Source organism: Schistocerca gregaria, chromosome 4 (genome assembly GCF_023897955.1).
Source record: "Schistocerca gregaria isolate iqSchGreg1 chromosome 4, iqSchGreg1.2, whole genome shotgun sequence".
Taxonomy (NCBI): domain Eukaryota; kingdom Metazoa; phylum Arthropoda; class Insecta; order Orthoptera; family Acrididae; genus Schistocerca; species Schistocerca gregaria.
Genome location: NC_064923.1, coordinates 586,094,137 through 586,117,894, shown reverse-complemented (window position 1 = coordinate 586,117,894; position 23,758 = coordinate 586,094,137). Strand labels below are relative to the sequence as shown.

Below are 23,758 nucleotides of genomic sequence, written 5' to 3'. Positions count from 1 at the left end.
AATCTCCAAAAACTTTTTCTCCAAAGAATACTGCTGGTTAACAGGAATTTATAAGAATCTCTCTCTACTTTTGAAATAATTTAGTACTCAAAGAATACTTTTAGTCCAGTCTTGGTATATTTCAGCTTCCAAAAATAACATATTCACCATTTCTCACATTAATATTCAAATGTTTACAAGTCAACTGATTCGTCTCACATTAGACTCAATAAAATACATCTGCAATAAAATTGGTTTAACAGCCACATAATTTATGAACCCGTCTTGCCCCTAGTGCTTCCAATACGTGAAGTACTCAAAAGTCTATAATCAATTGTTCATTTTTCTTTACAATAATCACAGTCACTAAATAGCAAAGAACACTACATAATTACTTCTTGTTCTTCCAATATGGCTTCTGTGGCGCAAGTGGCAAACACTTGTTGATGCCATTCGACCATTGTGCCTACCTTGTACTCATGACTCCTTTATAGCCTGCACACATAAACATGTGACGCACACACTTATTTTTAAAATATTGTGTGTTCGAGATGGGGTTCTAGAATTTATGCAGAAATTCGCAAATCACTACATATCCCTCCCCTCCTGCCCCCTCCACAGAGATTGAACACATGATATTTTATACATACTCATTATGTACATTATTATTACCTATAATAACAATTCATATTTCCACAGTATACATTCCACATTTCTTATTAACCATGCATAACCCTTTTTTTTACTATTTAGCTCTTCTTTTTTCATTTTACTTTGGTTATTAAATAGGAGTATTTCACTCAGTGTTGGGGTCAATTCTTTTTATGCCTAGGCATCATGAGGACTAACCTTAGGTTTCAAATTGTAAACTTCAGGTGCTAATGATACCTGAGTATTTTATTCTTTACTCTAATCCTTTGTACTGCTTCTTTAGTATGTAATAGTCTCATTATTTATAGACGGTTTGTAGTCTGGAGGAATTCTGAGCAAATGAAAGTGTTTTTTTAAGCATGTGTAAACTCACATAAATCATAATAATGCTAGTGGTATATAGGATTCAAACTTACCAGAATAATTCCAATAAAAATGTGTGACTCCTGTCACGATACTGTCCCTTTCCCCTAGGACCAGTACCTATACCTTATTTGTGGGTTGACCCTATGAGTACACTTCCTCCTTACATTCCGGTAGGTATGCCCTTTTACAACAAATCATTATCAGGAGAAAGAAAACGGGCGTTCAAACTGGCGTTCAACAGATCGGAGTGTGGAATGTCAGATCCCTTAATCGGGCAGGTAGGTTAGAAAATTTGAAAACGGAAATGGATAGGTTAAAGTTAGATATAGTGGGAATTAGTGAAGTTCGGTGGCGGGAGGAACAAGATTTTTGGTCAGGTGAATACAGGGTTATAAATACAAAATCAAATAGGGGTAATGCAGGAGTAGGTTTAATAATGAATAAAAAATAGGAGTGCAGGTAAACTACTACAAACAGCATCATGAACGCATTATTGTGGCCAAGATAGACACAAAGCCCACTCCTACTACAGTAGTAAAAGTTTATATGCCAACTAGCTCTTCAGATGATGAAGAAATTGAGGAAATGTATGATGAGATAAAATAAATTATTCAGGTAGTGAAGGGAGACGAAAATTTAATAGTCATGGGTGACTGGAATTCGTCAGTAGGAAAAGGGAGAGAGGGAAACATAGTGGGTGAATATGGATTGGGGGAGAGAAATGAAAGAGGAAGCCATCTGGTAGAATTTTGCACAGAGCACAACTTAGTCATAGCTAACACTTGGTTTAAGAATCATGAAAGAAGGTTGTATATGTGGAAGAACCCTGGAGATACTAAAAAGTATCAGATAGATTATATAATGGTAAGACAGAGATTTAGGAAGCAGGTTTTAAATTGTAAGACATTTCTAGGGGCAGACATGGACTCTGACCACAATCTATTGGTTATGACCTGTAGATTAAAAATGAAGGAACTGCAAAAAGGTGGGAATTTAAGGAGATGGGACCTGGATAAACTGAAAGAACCAGAGGTTGTACAGAGTTTCAGGGAGAGCATAAGGGAACAATTGTCAGGAATGGGGGAAAGAAATACAGTAGAAGAAGAGTGGGTAGCTTTGAGGGATGAAGTAGTGAAGGCAGCAGAAGATCTAGTAGGTAAAAAGACGAGGGCTAATAGAAATCCGTAGGTAACAGAAGAAATATTGAATTTAATTGATGAAAGGAGAAAATATAAAAATGCAGTAAATGAAGCAGGCAAAAGGAATATAAACGTCTCAAAAATGAGATCGACAGGAAGTGCAAAATGGCTAAGCAGGGATGGCTAGAGGACAAATGTAAGGATGTAGAGGCTTATCTCACTAGGGGTAAGATAGATACTGCCTACAAGAAAATTAAAGAGACCTTTGGAGAAAAGAGAGCCACTTGTATGAATATCAAGAGCTCAGATGGAAACCCAGTTCTGAGCAAAGAAGGGAAGGTGGAAAGGTGGAAGGAGTATATAGAGGGTCTATACAAGGGCGATGTACTTGAGGACAGTATTATGGAAATGGAAGAGGATGCAGATGAAGACGAAATGGGAGATATGACACTGCAGGAAGAGTTTGACAGAGCACTGAAAGACCTGAGTCAAAACAAGGCCCCGGGAGTAGACAACATTCCATTAGAACTACTGACGTCCTTGGGAGAGCCAGTCATGACAAAACTCTACCATCTGGTGAGCAAGATGTATGAGACTGATGAAATACACTCAGACTTCAAGAAGAATATAATAATTCCAATCCCAAAGAAAGCAGGTGTTAACAGATGTGAAAATTACCGAACTATCAATTTAATAAGTGACAGCTGCAAAATACTAACGCGAATTCTTTACAGACGAATGGAAAAACTGGTAGAAGCGGACCTTGCGGAAGATCAATTTGGGTTCCGCAGAAATGTTGGAACATGTGAGGCACTCTTTCAAATTCTGAAGGTGGCAGGGGTAAAATACAGGGAGCGTAAGGCTATTTACAATTTGTACAGAAACCAGATGGCAGTTATAAGAGTAGAGGGGCATGAAAGGGAAGAATTGGTTGGGAAGGGAGTGAGACAGGGTTGTAGCCTCTCCCCGATGTTATTCAATCTGTATATTGAGCAAGCAGTAAAGGAAACAAAAGAAAAACTTGGAGTAGGTATTAAAATTCATGGAGAAGAAATAAAAACTTTGAGGTTTGTCAATGACATTGTAATTCTGTCAGAGACAGCAAAGGACTTGGAAGAGCAGTTGAACGGAATGGACAGTGTCTTGAAAGGGGGATATAAGATGAACATCAACAAAAGCAAAACAAGGACAATGGAATGTAGTCAAATTAAGTCGGGTGATGCTGAGGAAATTAGATTAGGAAACGAGACACTTAAAGTAGTAAAGTAGTTTTGCTATTTGGGAGGCAAAATAACTGATGATGGTCGAAGTAGAGAGGATATAAAATGTAGACTAGCATTGGCAAGGACAGCGTTTCTGAAGAGGGGAAATTTCTTAACATCGAGTATAGATTTAAGTGTCAGGAAGTCGTTTCTGAAAGTATTTGTATGGAGTGTAGCCATGTATGGAAGTGAAACATGGATGATAAATAGTTTGGACAAGAACAGAATAGAAGCTTTTGAAATGTGGTGCTACAGAAGAATGCTGAAGATTAGATGGGTAGATTACATAACTAATGAGGAGGTATTGAATAGAATTGGGGAGAAGAGGAGTTTGTGGCACAACTTGACAAAAAGAACGGACCGGTTGGTAGGACATGTTTTGAGGCATCAAGGGATCACAAATTTAGCATTGGAGGGCAGCGTGGAGGGTAAAAATCATAGAGAGAGACCAAGAGATGAATACACTAAGCAGATTCAGAAGGATGTAGGTTGCAGTAAGTACTGGGAAATGAAGAAGCTTGCACAGGATAGAGTAGCATGGAGAACTGCATCAAACCAGTCTCAGGACTGAAAAAAAACTGTTCTTCAGGCTACAAGTCATCCTGTCTCTATGTAGGTATGCCTGCCCTATATCCTTAGCAAATGCTGGGTATGCCCTCTTATCCTTTATGAGTAGGCCTTGTGGTTTATTGCCCTAGTACATCTTTTATTTACACTACAATTAAAAATTTCCTGGTAAAAATAAAAACCTATTTGACACTTTACACCCACTTCTTAACACTTCATTTAATACCCTAGAGTCCCCCTTTACTCTTCAACTTCTATACTCTTAATAGACACTATGTTTTCCCATACTTCAACTCTTAGTAGATACTATGTCCACATATATTGTTCAAGTCCCACTATCCTACTGTTCATAAATTTATCAAAGTATTTGCTACCTTGACATTTCTTAAATAAGCATCACAATCAACTCCAATCTGGCTTGCGTTCTCCTTCATTACTCATGCCCTCTTCTTATGTACACTCGTTGTAAAATCATTATAGTTTTACTATACTTATGTACATATGTGATTTTGAATCATCCTGCCTTTATCTACACTACTCAAAATTGATACAAACCCTCCTGTCTACATCACATCTCATAAAAGATATAAAATATTCTATACAAAATAGAAAATTATACACTATGATGAAATAGTTGGTCTTTTTGTCACATAATATTACATTATCCATAGATATAATATACTACTCATTTCATTTCATGTCTAGAGATCACTGTTTATTCATTGTTCTCTTACACCAGTCTTTACATTATGGTCATATCCAGTCTGCTAAATACTAAAATTATAGGATAGTTTAAGAATGCAGTAATAAACTACAGAGTAGTTTAAGACTTGAAGGAAATTCAGTGCAGGAAAACTATTTTGGAATGAACACCATAAACAACTTGGGATCCGATGGTCGTGACTTCGCCCGTAAACACAGAATGTTAGTGTCCCTGGAGGATATACAACTTTATGTCCTTTACATTATATTTCCCCTTCTCTGATAAAGTTGCAGGATCTACTAAGAATAAGGCTTTGGTATGTATTACCATTTGTATTCGGTAAGATCTTTCATATTTCTGCAAAAACGTATGTGTCTCTTTCTTCAGAGAAGAGCTCTGAAGATGTTGTTTTACCAGAATTAGGTCATCGACCCTGTACTGAGTTTCAACCACTTTCTCATTATGTTTACTCACTGTTTGATGTGCCATTTCATCTAAGTTTCAGGAAACTATTTCCTGATTAAGATCGTAATCGACAATAGGTTGTTCAGGCCAATTAAAACATTTAATCAGAGGTTCTCCTACAAAAGGTTTATCTATTACTTATAAAGGTGATGATCCAGTTGATAAATGTGGCAATTCATTTAAAATAACCCCAAAGTCTTTAATTTTCATTGCCCATACAGAATGCTTTTCATGACAGTAGATGCGGCATAATTTCCCAATTTCTTTCATAACTCTTTCACACAGATTCAAGGACGGGTTATAGTTGGGTGTTAATACTTGACAAATATCTTCCCAAGCTAGAAATTCTTTAAATTCGTTGCTGACAAATTGTGGTCCATTATCTGTAAGAAATAATTTCGGTTTTCCTACATCCAGAAAGTACTGTTGCAAACAGTGTATTTGCTGTTTTGATAGGATATAACTTAACATACTTTATTTGACCAGTGCTCTATAATGACTAAAATGTATGAAACTCCTCTCTTTCATTTCAGAACTGGTCCAAAAAATCAGCTGCTGCGAGATCGTGTAACAGTTTAGGAATAATCGCTTACATTTTGTATTTAACATGAGTGTTACTCTCTTTCACCTTTTGACAGGTCTCATAGGTTCTGATTAAAGATGTTACTTTATGTCCTAGCTTCTTAAAATAATAGAACTTATTCTTGTGGGCTATACACTTTTTTATTCCGAAATGTCCATATCCTGTGTGAACATACCATACAATTTCGTCTTCCATTAACTTCGGAATGCATATGTGCCAAGGTTGCGATGGTATACTGTCTCTTCAAAACAAATTATGCCCTATAATTTTCCACATTCCTGCCTGATTATGAGGTAGGGGATTCCTGCTACACATAGTAAACCTTTCTGTAAAATAGGGATCATGATGGATGTTTTCTGTTATCCTTTGAGCCGTTTCTTGTATCCTGGTGTGTGAATATTCTACTGTCATAAAGATAATTGAAAAAATTATGCCAGGTCCTCCCATACCTTTTAACTCTTCCATGCCTATAGGTAACCTAGACAAAGCATCTGGTACTCACAGCCTGATGATTTGTATAGATATGGATTTCTGACCCCCATACTAATGTTTGGAATTTCTGGATACTCCATACAATTGCTACAGTTCCTTTTCAGTAGCTGTGTACTTTAATTCATGTTTAATCAGACTCCAGCTAGCAAAGGCTATGGTTCAATGTTGTCCATGGTCTAGATTCCACTCTCCTTGGAAGAGGTCTGCAGCGATACCATAATCAGATTCATCGGTTGAAATTTTAAATGGCTCACCCATAATCAGATGATGTAATATGGATGATTCTACTAGTGCTCTCTTGATGTTTTCAGGTGCATCATTTGCCACTTGATCCCAAACCTGCAGTATTCCCTTTCTTAACAAACGTAAAATTCTTGGGTCATTCAGCTCTTGACTTCGAATATAACATCTATAGTACCCTCCCATTCCTTTAAATCCCTTCAATTGTCTTATGTTTTAGGGGGTGAATAATCTTTAATAGCTTTTATGTGTTCACTATCTGGTCAAACCCCCTGCACTCCTACAATATGCCCTAAAAGCTCAAGCTCTTGCTGCACAAGGTGCTATTTAGACAATTTCACTGTAATACCTTTTTCTTTAAATTTTTTCAGGGTCTTACTCAATGTTAGACAATGTTCTTCCCAGGTAACTAAGATTATGAGGATATCATCTTCATATATTATTAAATCCGTCAACAAATCTCTCCCTAATGCCTTGTCCAACAAATGTATAAATACTGATACAGGGATGTTAGGTCCAAATGGTAACACAATGAAATGATACAATTTACCATCAGACAGAAACGGTGTATACTTCTTTGATTCAGGACATAACCTAATTCGCCAATATCCTGCAGTCGGGTCCATTGTGCTAAAAAACCTTGCTTTCTCAAATTTGGATAACAATTGATCAATGTTAATAGGTCTGTCTCGTTTTGTCACTACATGCTTATTCAATGTAAGTGTGGCTAGCACTAATCACACACATTCAGTAGCCTTTTCTACCACTACTAAAGTGTTATTCATGATGCCAAAACTAGGTTCTGTTATATTGTTGTCAATCTTTTGTCAGTTACCTCCTTAACTGTCTCTTTCAAACTTACCGGTATTGGATATATACAGAAAAATGGAGTGTGATCTTTGATTTTAAACTTATATATGTAATCACTGATATTACCAGGATGATCAGAAAATACTTCTTCATATTCCATTAGAATTCTATATAAACCTAGATTTTGTTCATTGATTAATATTAGAGACTCATTTACTTTGTTTTGTACGTCAACTCAATGTGATACCCACTCTACATTACTGATGTCTGGTGAAAATCATACTGTAGGAGTTAATCATAAACAATGACACTCAGTTGTTTGTTTTGCAATGTATTTATCAGTCACAAATGATCCAACATCTACTGTCATCTTTGCCAAAACAAAGAAGATTTTCCTCAAAATTCAATATGATGTTAAATTCTAATAAATAATCTAGGCCAAATAATATATCCTAATTAATATTTTTTATTATTAAAAGTGTTTGGCAACATAAGATATTTCCAATGTGGCTGTTCACTTGGGTTTCGTGTGTCACTACCTTGCTTTTCGTTCTGGTTGTGCCAAATATGTAAACTCCAGTTACTGGTAACAGTGGTAAGTAATGTTTAGTCTGTATCATGTTAAAGAATGCTCTAGAAATGAGTTACACTTCACTCCCTGAATCTATAAATGTGTTAACTTCAGAAGTTTCCACAGTTCCTGCTATTATTTGTTGTGGATTATTTGTAGACAAGCATGGTTCTTCCAGTAACAACAATTCTTTTATATGTATTTTGTGCATGAAATTGACATACTTATTATGAACCAGGCCTCCTAGTGTATCTCTAAGACCTCAGCCCCAGCCCCAGATCCATGCTGTGTTTTCCTCATTATTATTAATCACAAGTTGGTTATGAAATCAGGGTACTATGTTACCACTTTGTACTTTATTATTACTTGGCACAAATTCCTGCAGAGCTACTGGACCTAAATTCGAAGTTGGATGCTTCTTCTGATAATCATCGTTACCATTATTTCTATTGCACTGGTGTACTCTAGCTAAGTTGGCCTCATGTATTTTAAAAAAAATATTATTACTATTCCTTTTGTAATTCTGATTTTCACTATGGTGTAGATTCTTGTTGCAGTCTTTACTTAATGCATCCAGTGCGTCTACAAAGGACAACAACTTTTCTACTGATTTCCACCCACCACATAATGTATCTTATATGGGTAATCATCTTATTAAAATTCGAACTAACCCCTCTTCCTCCATTGGCTTATCTAATTACTTTGCCCATGTTAAATGCCAGTCAAAATACTTTCTCATTGTACCCCATGTATTACTGAAACACTTGGGATCCCAAAAGACTGATATTAATTTTTTTGGGTGCTTGCTGACCAATAATTCTCTTTAAATTATTTTGAAAATCTCCCAAAGAGGAAAAGTTCTCAATGTTTACTGTACCCCACTTTGCGGCTTCCCCTAATAGATACACCACAGCAAACTCAATTTTTTTTCAAATCCTCCCAGTTCTTGGGCAAGGCTTGATTGAACCTTTTCAAAAAATGGGTAGGATGTACTTCCTCATCTGGCTTAAACTTAGGGAATTGCCTGGATAATCCAGAATTGGCTCCCCATTGTAAATCCATCATTACCACACTAGTCAATACCACATTAGGAGAAGTCACCCTATTATCTATTTTGTCCTGAATAAGTTTGAATTCTTTCCATAGTTCATCCATACTTCTCGTGGTGTTACTAAGCTCAGAAGATAAAACAGGAGATATGTTCTCAGAGATTACTCTTGTGGCAGCATCATCTCTTCTAACTGTTCCTCTAAACTGCTTATATTTATTGTGTCTGAGGTTGCTAGTTTCTCTTTAAAGTTTCTTTCCATGTTATCTACTCAAGTGTTAATGCTCACAATTTGTGATTGGTATTAACTTATCCTGTTTTTCAACATTTTCTTTTAAGGTATGTGACCTCTGCTTTACAGCATCAAATACAATATTACATACATTATGAAATGATCCTAATTTTTCACTCAGTTCATTTTCTACACTATTACATTTATCTTCAATATCAAATTCTAATTTTTTTTGTCAAATTCTGCAACTGATCATTCTGTCTCTGATTAAAGTCAGTGAACAATTGATTTATGTGACTGCTTAAAGATCTAGTTAACGTACCTTTCAAATCTGTTTTAAGATTTTCTACTTCTACATCTACATCTACATCTACATGACTACTCTGCAATTCACATTTAAGTGCTTGGCAGAGGGTTCATCGAACCACAATCATACTATCTCTCTACTATTCCACTCCCGAACAGCGAGCGGGAAAAACGAACACCTAAACCTTTCTGTTCGAGCTCTGATTTCTCTTATTTTATTTTGATGATCATTCCTACCTATGTAGGTTGGGCTCAACAAAATATTTTCGCATTCGGAAGAGAAAGTTGGTGACTGAAATTTCGTAAAAAGCTCTCGCCGCGACGAAAAACGTCTATGCTGTAATGACTTCCATCCCAACTCGTGTATCATATCTGCCACACTCTCTCCCCTATAACGCAATAATACAAAACGAGCTGCCCTTCTTTGCACCCTCTCGATGTCCTCCGTCAATCCCACCTGGTAAGGATCCCACACCGCGCAGCAATATTCTAACAGAGGACGAATGAGTGTAGTGTAAGCTGTCTCTTTAGTGGACTTGTTGCATCTTCTAAGTGTCCTGCCAATGAAACGCAACCTTTGGCTCGCCTTCCCGACAATATTATCTATGTGGTCCTTCCAACTGAAGTTGTTCGTAATTTTAACACCCAGGTACTTAGTTGAATTGACAGCCTTGAGAATTGTACTATTTATCGAGTAATCAAATTCCAACGGATTTCTTTTCGAACTCATGTGGATCATCTCACACTTTTCGTTATTTAGCGTCAACTGCCACCTGACACACCATACAGCAATCTTTTCTAAATCGCTTTGCAGCTGATACTGGTCTTTGGATGACCTTACTAGACGGTAAATTACAGCATCATCTGCGAAAAACCTAAGAGAACTGCTCAGATTGTCACCCAGGTCATTTATATAGATCAGGAACAGCAGAGGTCCCAGGACGCTTCCCTGGGGAACACCTGATATCACTTCAGTTTTACTCGATGATTTTCCGTCTATTACAACGAACTGCGACCTTCCTGACAGGAAATCACGAATCCAGTCGCACAACTGAGACGATACCCCATAGCTCCGCAGCTTGATTCGAAGTCGCTTGTGAGGAACGGTGTCAAAAGCTTTCCGGAAATCTAGAAATACGGAATCAACTTGAGATCCCCTGTCGATAGCGGCCATTACTTCGTGCGAATAAAGAGCTAGCTGCGTTGCACAAGAGCGATGTTTTCTGAAGCCATGCTGATTACGTGTCAATAGATCGTTCCCTTCGAGGTGATTCATAATGTTTGAATACAGTATATGCTCCAAAACCCTACTGCAAACCGACGTCAATGATATAGGTCTGTAGTTAAAGCATCAAATTCAGTCTTCAAGTTTTCCATACGTTCACATAAATTACTAAAGTTGTTATTTTGTGAATCTACCTTAGCACAAAACAATCCTAAAGTTTTATTATGAACATACAATTTAATATTTAATTGAGTATTCACTGTGTATATTTCTCCAAATAAACTAGTGCTCTGTGCATTGAGTTTTTCACTTAAAGTTGCACTTATTTCATTTCTCAAAGAAGCACCCTGGTCATTTATTTTATCATTTAATTGAGTATTTACTAAGTCTAATTTAAGACTTAGTTCCTATCTTAAAGAAGCATTTTGGGCATTCATTAAGCCTAATTCTTCACTTTGTGCATCCAATCTAGAATTTAATTGTTATCTCTGGGCTTCTAGCTTGGCTTTTAAAATCACACTTAGTTCCTTTCTTAAAGCCACTGAATCTGCTCTTTGGGCTTTGATTAAATTTACTACTTCAGACCTGTCTGGCATGCCCTTACTCACTGTCATAGTCATGGTTGGTTCTGAAGTTCCCCCAATTCTCTGTGTATTATCCATGTTTCTCTTAGTTTTTGATCTAATAATCATTTAACAAATTAACTCTAAGTATAATAACTACACTAACACAGTCAACTTTATACTTGAACAATTATTGTTTATTGCACACCTGGCTAGAGCTTTAGCCTGTGTTGGTGAGCAGGACTGGAATCAGCACCGGTAAACAGTAACTGGTGCTGGTGGCATCGGTTGCTGGTCTCTGCATTGGTGTCAGTGATCTGATGGAGAATCAGCACTGGTGAGCAGCAACTGGTGCCAGTGGTGACCGATGTTGTCCCTGTACCAGCGTCCCCGTGATGCATGTGAGAGCAGGACACTCCCCACACTGGATTTTCTTAGCTGAATTATTCTCGTCATCTCTCTTGTTAGTCTAATACGTTGAGATCTTCTTTCCATTCTTTTAATGTTGTTACTTTCATACATCTTTCACTGTGTTGCACTCACAAAAATTTTTATTTAATTTTTGCACTTAATCCAATTACACGAAACAGTTCTTTTGTCTTGTTATACCTGGTTGCTATGGCAAAACATCATATCTTCTTCTTCGATTTCCTCTCAAAATTCCCTTTTTTTTTTTTTAGTTCTTTTCACTGGTCACTACATACTAACGCTTTAGACTACCCAAAGAAATGTGACATTGGATTGCAAAATTCACATGTCTCTTCCATAGGTTGACTTACTTGGTATGTACATCCAATCTTCTTCTCTTGATTTCCAGCTATGTCAATATCCAAAAACTTTTTCTCCAAAGAATACTGCTGCCTAACAGAAATTTATAAGACTCTCTCTCTACTTTTTAAATAATTTGGTACTCGAAGAATACTTTTAGTTCAGTCTTGGTACATTTCAGCTTCCATACATAACATATTCACCATTTCTCACATCAATATTCGAATGCTTACAAGTCAATTGATTGATCTCACATTAGACTTGATAAAATTACATCTGCAATAAAGTTGATTTAACAACCAAATAATTTATGAACCCATCATGCCTCCAGCAAGTCCAATACATGAAGTACTTAAAAGTCTATACTCAATTGTTCATTTTTCTTTAACAATAATTACAGTCACTAAATAACAAAGAAACTATATAATTACTTCTTGTTCTACCAATATGGCGTGAGCGGCAAACACTTGTTGACGCCATTCGACTATCACGTCTACCTTCTGCTCATGACTCCTTTCCAGCCTGCACACACAAACACGTGTCATGCAGTATGTACAGTCTCTCACGCTTATTTTTAAAATATTGTATGTTTGAGATGGTAGAAGGGCAAGTGGTTATAGAATTTATGCAGAAATTCTCGAATCACTACAACATGCTACAGTTACCTCTGGGGCATCTGGTACCGATGTAGCAGCGCCATTGTGCCACATAGGAATCGATCTCTCGTGGAGGTTCCTGAACTCAACAAATAGGAATTGATGGTTAATAGTCTGCACTGACTACCTCACCTGCTATGCAGTCACCAAAAGTGCCAACTGCTGCAGCTCCATAAATTGAGTAGTTCCTTGTAGAAGACATAATTTGGAAGCACAAGCACCCTGTGTGATGATGACTCATCATGAAAAAGTTTTCCAATCGAGACTAGTTTCAGAGGTAATTCCATGTTCTGACATCACCCACAGAATGATAACTGTCTATCATCCACAGATTAGTGGTCCCACACAGCACTTTAATAAAACATTGGCAGATATTCTCTGAATATACATTAATGTAAAATGGAGAGAATGGGGTACTGTACTGCCTGTCACAATATTCACAGAGAGCACAATGAAACAAGACACTGCACACTTCACACTGTGCTGGCCATTGTGGCTGAGTGGTTCTTGAGGGTTTCAGTCTGAAACTGCGCGACCGCTATGGTCACAGGTTCGAATCCTGCCTCGGGCATGGCTATGTATGATGTCTTTAGGTTAGTTAGGTTTAAGTAGTTCTAAGTTCTAGGGGACTGCTGACCTCAGATGTTAAATCCCACGATGCTCAGAGCCATTTGAACCATTTGAACCTTCAACCTGTTCTTTCTGCTTCACTGTCATGAGGTCAAGTCACAATAAGTACCTTGTTTCAGTTTCAGACAGATGATACTCATGATCACTACATGAAATATGAGGGTTGCCCAGAAAGTAATGCACTGCATTTTTCTCATCCAAAAACAATGCCGTGAATGTGAAACATTACATGCGTATTATTTGAAGCTTTCTGAGTGCACCTGCCAAGTTTCCATCACACCTGAGAGATAGTGTAGCTGCAGGACAGTTTCAAAATTGTCTGTAGGTGATGTACATTACAAGCAACATGTCATCATCAAATTTCTCACTACATAGAAAGAAACTGGGGAATATTCACAAACGCTTGTGCAAAGTCTATGGAGCATCTGCTGTCGACAGAAGCACAGTTAGTCACTGGGCACAGAGGGTGAGGTCACCAGGCAATTCAGTGGAGCTCCACGATTTGCAGTGGCCGCGGAGACCATCCACAGCTGTCACACCTCACATGTTGCAGTGAGCTGATGTTGTCATTCATGAGGACAGACCCATTACAACTGTGCATTTTGTGGATGTTGAGGAGGTGATTGACACAGTGAAGCACTGGCTCCACCACCAAGACAAAGACTGGTACCGACAGGGATACACACCCATGTTTCACGCTGGAGGAAGGCCATCAAATGGGATACAGATTACCTGGAAAATTTGTGCGTGTAGATAAACACCATTCTTTTGTGTGTCTAATTCTCATTATGTTCAATAAAGAATTATTGAAGAAAAAATGTGCTCTGCATTACTTTGTGGGCAACCCTCAAACATAATCACCAGCGTGGAGAAGCAAGGCAGCTGGCTTGCATGTGGACACTGGATGTCCAAGAGAAAGAAAAAAGTACTGAAACACTAAGCACCAGAGGGTGAGATAGATCCCAGGAGGCTTGATATGAATTTTTATGCTTATGTGGACAACAGGGCTATGAAAAAAGTTACTAAAGCACTGCTTTTGGTGGTATCATATCCTTTGTCACTATTCGGATGTCACATTTGAAGTCGAGAATTATGACCCTTCACCAAGACAACTTAAGTACAGGGACATCATCCTTGTCCTGCCTATGAAGGCCTACTACAGTCCAGAGGTGCATATAGACAATGGGAGGTTCAAGGAAATGAAGACCCACTCAACAGTTGTGGAGCTTTGGTAGGAGGGGCTACCTTAAATGTTCATCATAATGAAGGGGATGGAACAACATGACGAGAATGCAGACACCTGCTAGTACCACCAGAAAGAGGACCATTGACAGGGTCTAGATCCAGGACACTGTTGTCAGCACCAATGGGAACTTCTGAAAGAGGGAGTTGCTGTTTCTCCAGACGAGGGAGTAATGCCATGACATGTGGGGCATGCACTATAGTGTAATGGTTAGCATCCCTGGCTGGCACATTGTGGATCATCAGTGCAAACCTGACCACCAGAAATTATTTATTATTAGCCTCTTCCCCTTGGCTTCACCTGCGTAAGAGTTTGACATGAATCTTGAACACACCACCTTGTTACCCTCTCTGTGTCCACCCCATTCCAACTATATGTGTCTATCTCATCCTCCTCACTCTCTTTGTCTCCTCATCTCCTCCTTTACTTCTCTCTGTCTATTTCCTCCATTCCCCCTCTGTGACAATGTCTTTCTTTCCCCTTCCTCTAACCAATCATCCTCCCTAATTCTCTTTCAGTCTCTGTCTCCCCCTCTTCCTTTTTCACCTACACACTACCACTCTACATCTTACACCTGCCTCATGCATCTCCCCTTCATCCTTTCGTTCTAACCGTCCCTTCCTCTATCAATTTAAGACTGTGCCCAGCCAAGTCATCTCCATGTGTATTGCATGGAGTACTCTTAAATGATGAAGGGCTGATACTGCTCCCATGACATCATGACATCCATGTCATATAGGGAAGGCTACATATCAGGGGCTTCAAAGTCATTTATTTGCCCCTGACGTACAGGCTGCCTTGCAAAGCAGGTGGATAATGCAGGCCAGTACTACTCCAACACATCAGTCATGATAGGCAGCCTACTTGCAGGGGCCTTCTTACCACTAAATGTTGACTGCCCTGCAAAGCAGACTGATTTGGCGGGACAACACTGTTCCCACATATAAGGGCAGGCTACACAACAGAGGCTTCAAAAATCATTTATTTGCCCCTGACGTACAGGCCGCCTTGCAAAGCAGATGGATAACATAGGCCAGTATTACTCCAACACGACATACCAGTCATGATAGGCAGCCTACTTGTAGGTGCCTGGACCATCATTTCTTAACACTAAATGTAATCTGCCCTGCAAAGCAGACTGATTTGGCAGGACAACACTGTTCCTATAGAACATGCCTGTTGTGCAGGGAGAGTATATGCCAAGAATTTCTGTACATTCAGGAATCTTGATGTTTGTATAAATACTGGTATTCAGCAATATTCAGTGTTTGTGTAAATAGCTTATAATATCCCAGCTTCCTCAACCAAATTATAACGTCCCAGGACTTTCTGCACCAAATTATAACATTTCAGCCCCTCAACACCAAATTAAAACGTTGCATTAGGAGGTGTCTGCTTCGTGCAAAAGGTCTTGAGTTCATATTGACGACAACAAGTAATTCTTCATTACAGACGTTTATTTACAAACAGAACTGACAGACTTTACAGACTCAACAACTGACTCTCTGAGCTAACCGCACTGCATATCCGAACTGAACTGGCAACTGACAACTCCTAGGTGTATTAATATCTTTCCAAACAATGAGAGTCTTTGACAATGCTTTGTTCACAATACGATAGCAATTCACGACTTAAAATCAAATCAGACATTACAGAACTTTAGCACAGATTTAAGCAAGTAAAAGGATCAGTACATATAAATTCTTACAAGCATAATTTCCAAATAGATTTTATAACATTTTTCTACCAGCTTCTGGATAACCTTCACCAGATTTTTACCGATGTTTCCAGAAATATCTTGACATTTGATTCTGGATATTTCTTGAGTGATTTAGAACAACTATTTATATGTAAAATGATTTAAATCGTGTTTCAAAACGTAAATAAATCTTTTTAGAAATATTTCTTGATACAAATCGTCTTTTTAAATTAGATTATGAAACAGTTTTCACAAGTTTTCGTATTTTTGCGATCATAATATAGAATTTCTCCATAGAAAGTTCCAGAAGTGTGCATTAAACGTTCATTTCCAGACTTTCTCTTTAGCTGGTGAGTTTTTAAAAGTATCTTGTCCATATTATACGAAATAATTTAGCTCAAAACTGATAGTTTATACAATTAATCAGAGCTACAGCAAACAGTGAGTATTTCTTTTACAAAATGAAATATAATTACAAAATTGAATGAAAATAGGTTACTAACACTAATATATATTTACATTAATTCTATTTTTGTTCCTTCTGTGCAAAATGTCCTAATATTGACACAGTACAATATTTAAACATCACTAAAGTTTCCCTTTACATTTTGCATATCTGTATCGACATCCCCTAAAAGTCTACAGTATCAAATACTTCAATATGTCCCAATATGTCCTGTAATGTTACAAGCTGCATTCTCCATCCAAGAGATCAATTCTCTTCTGGTTGTACATTGGTGACAGTACTAAATTTGCTTTTTTTCCTTGTAAGTTTTATACTTCATTTATGAACCTGCCTTCAGATTTGGGTTTAATTGTGGTTCTGATATATAAAAAGGCACATTTGTTTTAGATTGTTGCAGGTACTCTTTATTACCTCCGGCTAGAAGTTTGTACCACCAACTCCAACAGGGGAGAAGATGATCCCAGTTCTGAGTGCATTCAAACAGGAGAAGTGGTAAGATTTATATCGTAGAAACACGAAACAAAAACAGTTCATATTTCATGTACCTGCATTTCCCTTCATAATAACTGTGTTCACTGACACCTGTGTTTCAAACTGTATCTTTTTAATCTCATATGAATAGTTTGTGTGACATTTAAGTTTCATATAACTAGCTGAGCCTTGCCTCTCATGCCTTGTAATCTGCCATCTGTAATGTTCTCTGTAGTCCGTGCATCCAAATGCCATACCAAATCTTGCCTTGCTATACATCTTGTTACCATCACTGTACTGTGGGTTCATATACACACATCAAAAAATGTTTTCAATCACCTTGGTTCCAAGAATTCCGGAACCTGTACAGAAAAATGGAATAGAGATCAACATAAACATCATTCTGCTCTTTTTATTGCTCATGAAAACCACTTATTGCATGTTGTACCACCATATAGTGAGACCTTCAGAGGTGGTGATCCAGATTGCTGTACACACTGGTACCTCTAATACCCAGTAGCACATCCTCTTGCATTGATGCATGCCTGTATTCATCATGTCATACTATCCACAAGTTCATCAAGGCACTGTTGGTCCAGATTGTCCCACTCCTCAACAGCGATTCAGCGTAGATTACTCAGAGTGGTTGGTGGGTCACATCTTCCATAAGCAGCCCTATTCCATCTATCCTGGGCATGTTCGACATGGTTCATGTCTGGAGAACATGCTGGAAACTCCAGAGTCAAGTGATGTCTCGTTATTCTGAAGGAAGTCATTCACAAGATGTGCACAATGGGGATGCGAATTGTTGTCCATGAAGACGAATGTCTCGCCAATATGCTGCTGATATGCTTGCACTGTTGGTTGGAGGTGGCTTTCACGTATCATACAGCTGTTATGGCACCTTCCATGATCACCAGCAGTGTACATTGGTCCCACATAATGCCACCCCAAAACAGCACGGAACCTCCACCTTGCTGCACTCGCAGGACACAGTGTTTAAGGCATTCAGCCCAACTGGATTGCTCCAAATGCATCTCCGACGATTGTCTGGTTGAAGGCATATGCAACACTCATCGGTGAAGAGAACATGATGCCAATCCTGAGTGGTCCATTCAGCATTTTGTTGGGCCGATCTGTAATGTGCTGCATGTTGTTGTGGTTGCAAAGATGGACCTCGCCATGGACATCGGGAGTGAAGTTGCTCATCATGCATCCTATTGCACACCATTTGAACCATAACATGACATCCTGTGGCTGCATGAAACGCATTATTCAACATGGTGGCATTGCTGTCAGAGTTACTCCGAGCCATAATCCATATGTAGTGGTCATTCACTGCAGTAGTAGTCCTTGGGCAGCATGAACAAGGCATTTCATTGTCAGTTCCTGTCTCTCTGTATCTCCTGGTAGAGGTGTTGGCCAACTACTGCAGGAAAATCTAGGTCCAGAGCACCAGGTCACAAACTTTTTCAAGCCTAGTGCAGATCTTGGTCAGGTAACAGAGGATATTGGTTCTCTATGCAAGGATTTCACAAAGGAGGATGCCGTGGTTATAGTGGGTGGTCCGGGAAACAGCATTGACAGAGACTCTGAATATTCCATAGAGAGTGACCTGGTGAAGATAGCATCAGCAACGAAGCATACGAGTGTGGGATTTGTGTCTGTGTTGAGACGCCATGATCGGCCTCATTTGAACTCTTCTGTAGGGACAGTGAACTTGGAGTTGGAGTGGCTGCTTAGGACGGATATAGGGTCCCATAATGGTTTGATTCCTGTGGATGCTATTGATAGGAGGGACTACACTAGGCATGGCCTTCACCTCAATAGCAAAGGGAAGGGAAAACTGTCTGGCTTGGTTGCAGAAAACTTAAGGGGGGACACTGTCACAAGTGGTAAAATACCAGTGGTCACAGGTGTCAGAGGGATGCCTTTTTTAGGATAGGGAAGGGGGATAGAAAACGAGTTTTAAGAGAGATTGACAGACAGACTCAGTTTGAGAAAATAGATGAACAGAAGTCAGATTTTAGCATACAGCCTCCATTTAAACAATGTTTAACAGAAAGTAATCAGAAACTGCCAGTTCATCTTCACCAAAGCAGTTATAATCACATTAGTATGCAGTATCAGTTATCTTTATTACACCAGAACATTCTGGGACTCAGAAATAAAATTGATGAACTACTCATTTGTATCAATGAAATGAATTCATCTAACGAAATTGACATAATCTGCCTCTCTGAACATCAAGTGACCACTGGTATAGATATGTTAGACATTTCAGGATTTAAGCTAGCTTCCTACTTCTGCAGAGTAGATATGGAGGGAGGAGGAGTTGCCCCATTTATTAAAAACTGCCATAAATTCAAGAACATTGGCATTAATAAATTCTGTTTAGAGCAACATCTAGAAGCACGTGCAACAGAAGTAGAGTTCCATAACAGATCCTATATAATAGTAACTATTTACCGAGCACCTGCAGGAAATTATAATCTATTCATAAATCATCTACAAGCTCTTTTGGGTTATTTAACAGTAAGAAACAAAGAAATTTTGATTGCTGGTGACTTTAATACAGATTTTCTAATTCAATCTTCCAGTAAACATTTACTGCAGTTAGTAATGTTGTCTTTCAATCTAACTCACACTGTAAACTTTTCAACTAGGATCACTAAATCCTCAAGGACAGCCATTGACAACATTTTTATAGACAAATCAAAGGAACAAAATCATATCATAAAACCTGTAATAAATGGACTATCAGATCATGACATGCAGCTCCTTGTTTTATATGTAAATTCTAAGCAGATTATCAAGACTGCTAAATCTGAGTACAGGAGAGTATTCAATCAACCAAAAATTGAGTGTTTTAGAAAACTGCTAAAAGATATGAACTGGAAAGATGTTTATAGCTCTCATGACATGAATGAAAAATATAACACATTCATGAACAATATCAGTACCATGTTTGAAAACTGTTTTTCTCTAAAAGTTACTCAAATTAAACAGAAATCTATAATAAAACCATGGATCACACAAGGAATAAAGATTTCCTGTAAGACAAAAAGGAAAATGTATCTGTCGACCAAGAATAGCACCAATGCTGATGATTTAGCTAAATACAAGGAATACTGTAAAATATTTAAAAAAAAGTAATTCATGCATCTAAACAAATACACTACGAGAAGAAGATAGCAATGTCAGGGAACAAAATAAAAACAATATGGGATATAGTGAAAGAGGAGACTGGCAGAATCAGAAAGGAACAGGACCAATAGCACTAAAGGTAGATGACACATTAGTAACCAATGGTCATAGTGTGGCAAATCTATTTAACAAGTACTTTATATCCATTACTGATAGAATGGGATTGTCAGGATCAGTAAATAATGCCCTTGAATATCTGAAACTAGCCTTTACAAATAGCTTTATGAACATGAATATGTCACTCACATCACCAAAAGAAATAACTTCCATAATAAAATCTTTAAAAACAAAGCATTCTAGTGGTTACGATGAAATATCAACAAAGTTAATTAAGGCATGTTCTTGTGAGTTTAGTACAATTCTAAGATACTTGTGTAACCAGTCAATTATAACTGGGACATTTCCTGGCTGGCTGAAATATGCAGATGTTAAGCCTCTATTCAAGAAAGGGGATAAAGAGATGCCATCAAACTACAGACTGATTTCACTTTTGCCAGCATTCTCAAAAATTTTAGAAAAAGTAATCTACAGGCAGTTTCTCAACCATCTGACCACAAATAACATATTATCAAGAACACAATTTGGATTTCTGAAGGGTTCTGATATCGAAAAGGCTACTTACACCTACAGTGAAAATGTACTTAATTCATTAAATAACAAGTTACAAGCAACAGGTATTTTCTGTGATTTGTCAAAGGCATTCAATTGTGTAAATCACAACATCCTTTTAAATAAATTAGAATTCTATGGTGTCACGGGCACTGCTGCAAAATGGTTCAAGTCATATCTCGCTAACAGGAAACAAAGGGTGTCAGTGCAAGGGACTAGTGAATTAAGTCATCAGTCATCATCAGAATGGGAAGAAATTACATGTGGTGTCCCACAAGGATCCATCTTAGGGCCATTGCTTTTTCTTGTCTACATTAATGATCTCTCATCAGTTACACTGCCAGAAGCAGAGTTCGTTTTGTTTGCAGATGACACAAGTATTGCAATAAATAGTATGTCGAGTGTAGTTCTAGAAAGATCTGCTAATGATATTTTCATGGATATTAATAAATGGTTTAAAGTCAACTCACTGACATTAAACTTCGAAAAGACTCACTATATGCAATTCAGAACCTGTAAGAGCTTTCCACCCAGCATATGCATAGAGTATGAAGAAGATCAGATAGAAGCGGTTGACAGTCTTATATTCCTGGGATTACAACTTGATAATAAATTCAGTTTGGAGGAGCACACCACAGAACTGCAGAAACGTCTTAACAAATCTGTATTTGCAATTCGAGTGTTAGCAGACATAGGTGACATAAAAGTGAAAAAGCTTGAATACTTTGCCTACTTTCATTCCATAATGTCATATGGTATAATATTTTGGGGTAGCTCTTCAAGTCAAACAAAAGTTTTCAGCGTCCAAAAGCTTGTAATATGTATTATTTGTGGAGTAAACTCACGGACGTCTTGTAGAAACCTCTTCAAAGAACTGGGTATACTAACTACTGCCTCTCAGTGTATTTACTCCTTAATCAAATTTGTCCTAAATAATATATCTCTTTTTCCAACAAACAGCTCAGTTCATACATACAATACCAGGAACAAAAATGATCTGCACAAGTACTTAAAAGCACTTACTTTAGTTCAAAAAGGGGTCCACTACTCAGGAACACTCATCTTCAATAATTTACCAGCAAACACAAAAAATTTAGTTACAAATAGAGTTCAGTTTAAAAGAAGCCTGAAAGACTTACTAGTGGCCAACTCCTTCTACTGCATTGACGATTTTTTTAATAGAAACAAATGATGTGTTGTATATATTTATACTATTAGTTTTGTTATTTCAGCTTTAAAAAAATAAAAAATAAAAAAAGGTGACATGTTCCACATTCACGAGGATCTCCTCAACACGGATCTATGGAACGAAAACTAATCTAATCTAATCTAAACCTCCATATCCAAACAATATCACTTTGGTTCACTCTGAGACGCCTGGACACCACTTGTTGAGAGCCCTTACTGGCACAAAGTAACAAAGAGAATGCAATCAAACTGTGGTACTGACCGTCTATGTATGGGTGAACTACAGACAACATGAGCCATGTATCTCCTTCCTGGTGGAATGTCTGGAACTGATTGGCTGTTGGACCCCTCCGTGTAGTAGGCACTGCTCATGAATGGTTGTTTACATTTTTGGGCGGGTATACTAACATCTCTGAACAGTCAAAAGAGACTATGTCTGTGATAAAATATCCACAGTCAACATCTATCTTCAGGAGTTCTGGGAACCGGGGTGATGACAAAACTTTTTTATGTGTGTATATGAATGTATTGGAGTTGACTCTAACCTGGCTTCTCTTTTGTGTTTACTTTTCTCCTCTCCCTAATTTGGTACTCCACTCAACTCCAACTTACAGAGCAAAATTACAATAGGGATCATTGTCCTGATGCCTTCTAAGGCAGACACATGAAAATTTCATGACAAACAGGATGCAGCACATTATCTTGCACTGAGGGTAATCTACTGACACCAAAGAAGGTTTGGTTTGACTTGGAGGGATGTAGTAATACCATTGATGTTCAAGTTATACATAATGCTTTGATGGATAGTTGTAGTTGCAATCCCAGGGTTTTCACAAACGATAAACTTATATATGAGCAAATGCAATTCAGTACATATTGTGGCAGTACCTTTTTAGATGTGGACACAATATCAGCCTTGTGCAAAGACTGACAAGTAGCTCTTAATGTAGGGAAAAGTTAAATTTTTTACTTCATGAAACATGTGTGACATCCTTTGACTACAGGATTAATTAGTTGCAACTAGTCAGTTATGTCATGCAAATATTTGTGAGTAACAATGTATAGAGATGGGAAGTGGAACAACCATATAGCCTCAGTAATATGTGAAACAAATGGTAGGCTACAATTCATTGGTAGGATGCTGGGTATCGTTTGTCGTTTGTCTACAAATGATTGCGTACAAAACATATACATAACCCGTGCTTGCAGGCTGCTCAATATGGTGGGACCTGTGTCACTGCAGAAACATAGAGTGCATACAAAGAAGAGTAGTAGAAATTTCACAGACTTGTTTGACTTGTGAAAGAGTGCAACAGAAATGGTGTGAAATCTCAGGTGGGAAACACTGAAAGAAAGATATACATACCACAAGAACTGGCTTAAAAAAAATTCAGGAACCATATTTCAGGAGATACACTATGGACATTCTTTGGACCTCTATATATCTATCCCATAAAGTGACTGAGCTGATTAAAAATAACCAAATAATAACTTACACACAAGCAAACAAGCACTCATACTTCCTACACTCCATCCATGAACAGAACAGGAAGAAATCTTAATATGAATGAAAGGCACCCTTTGCTATATACTACAGTGATACACAGTGTATATGTAAA

General features: G+C 37.9%; 1 protein-coding gene across 2 annotated transcripts in view; it reads left to right on the top strand.

Moving 5' to 3' along the window:
- The window catches only part of LOC126267478 (cystatin-like), a 138,725-nt gene that overhangs the window by 66,087 nt on the left and 48,880 nt on the right, over nucleotides 1–23,758 (top strand). Inside the window, exon 3 of one of the 2 annotated variants that reach the window (XM_049972761.1) lies at nucleotides 17,052–17,156. The exons of the other annotated variant lie outside the window; for it this stretch is intronic. Within the exon in view, the coding sequence (XP_049828718.1) occupies nucleotides 17,052–17,156 (105 nt within the window). The remainder of the gene's footprint in view (nucleotides 1–17,051; nucleotides 17,157–23,758) is intronic. 2 annotated transcript variants of the gene reach the window in all.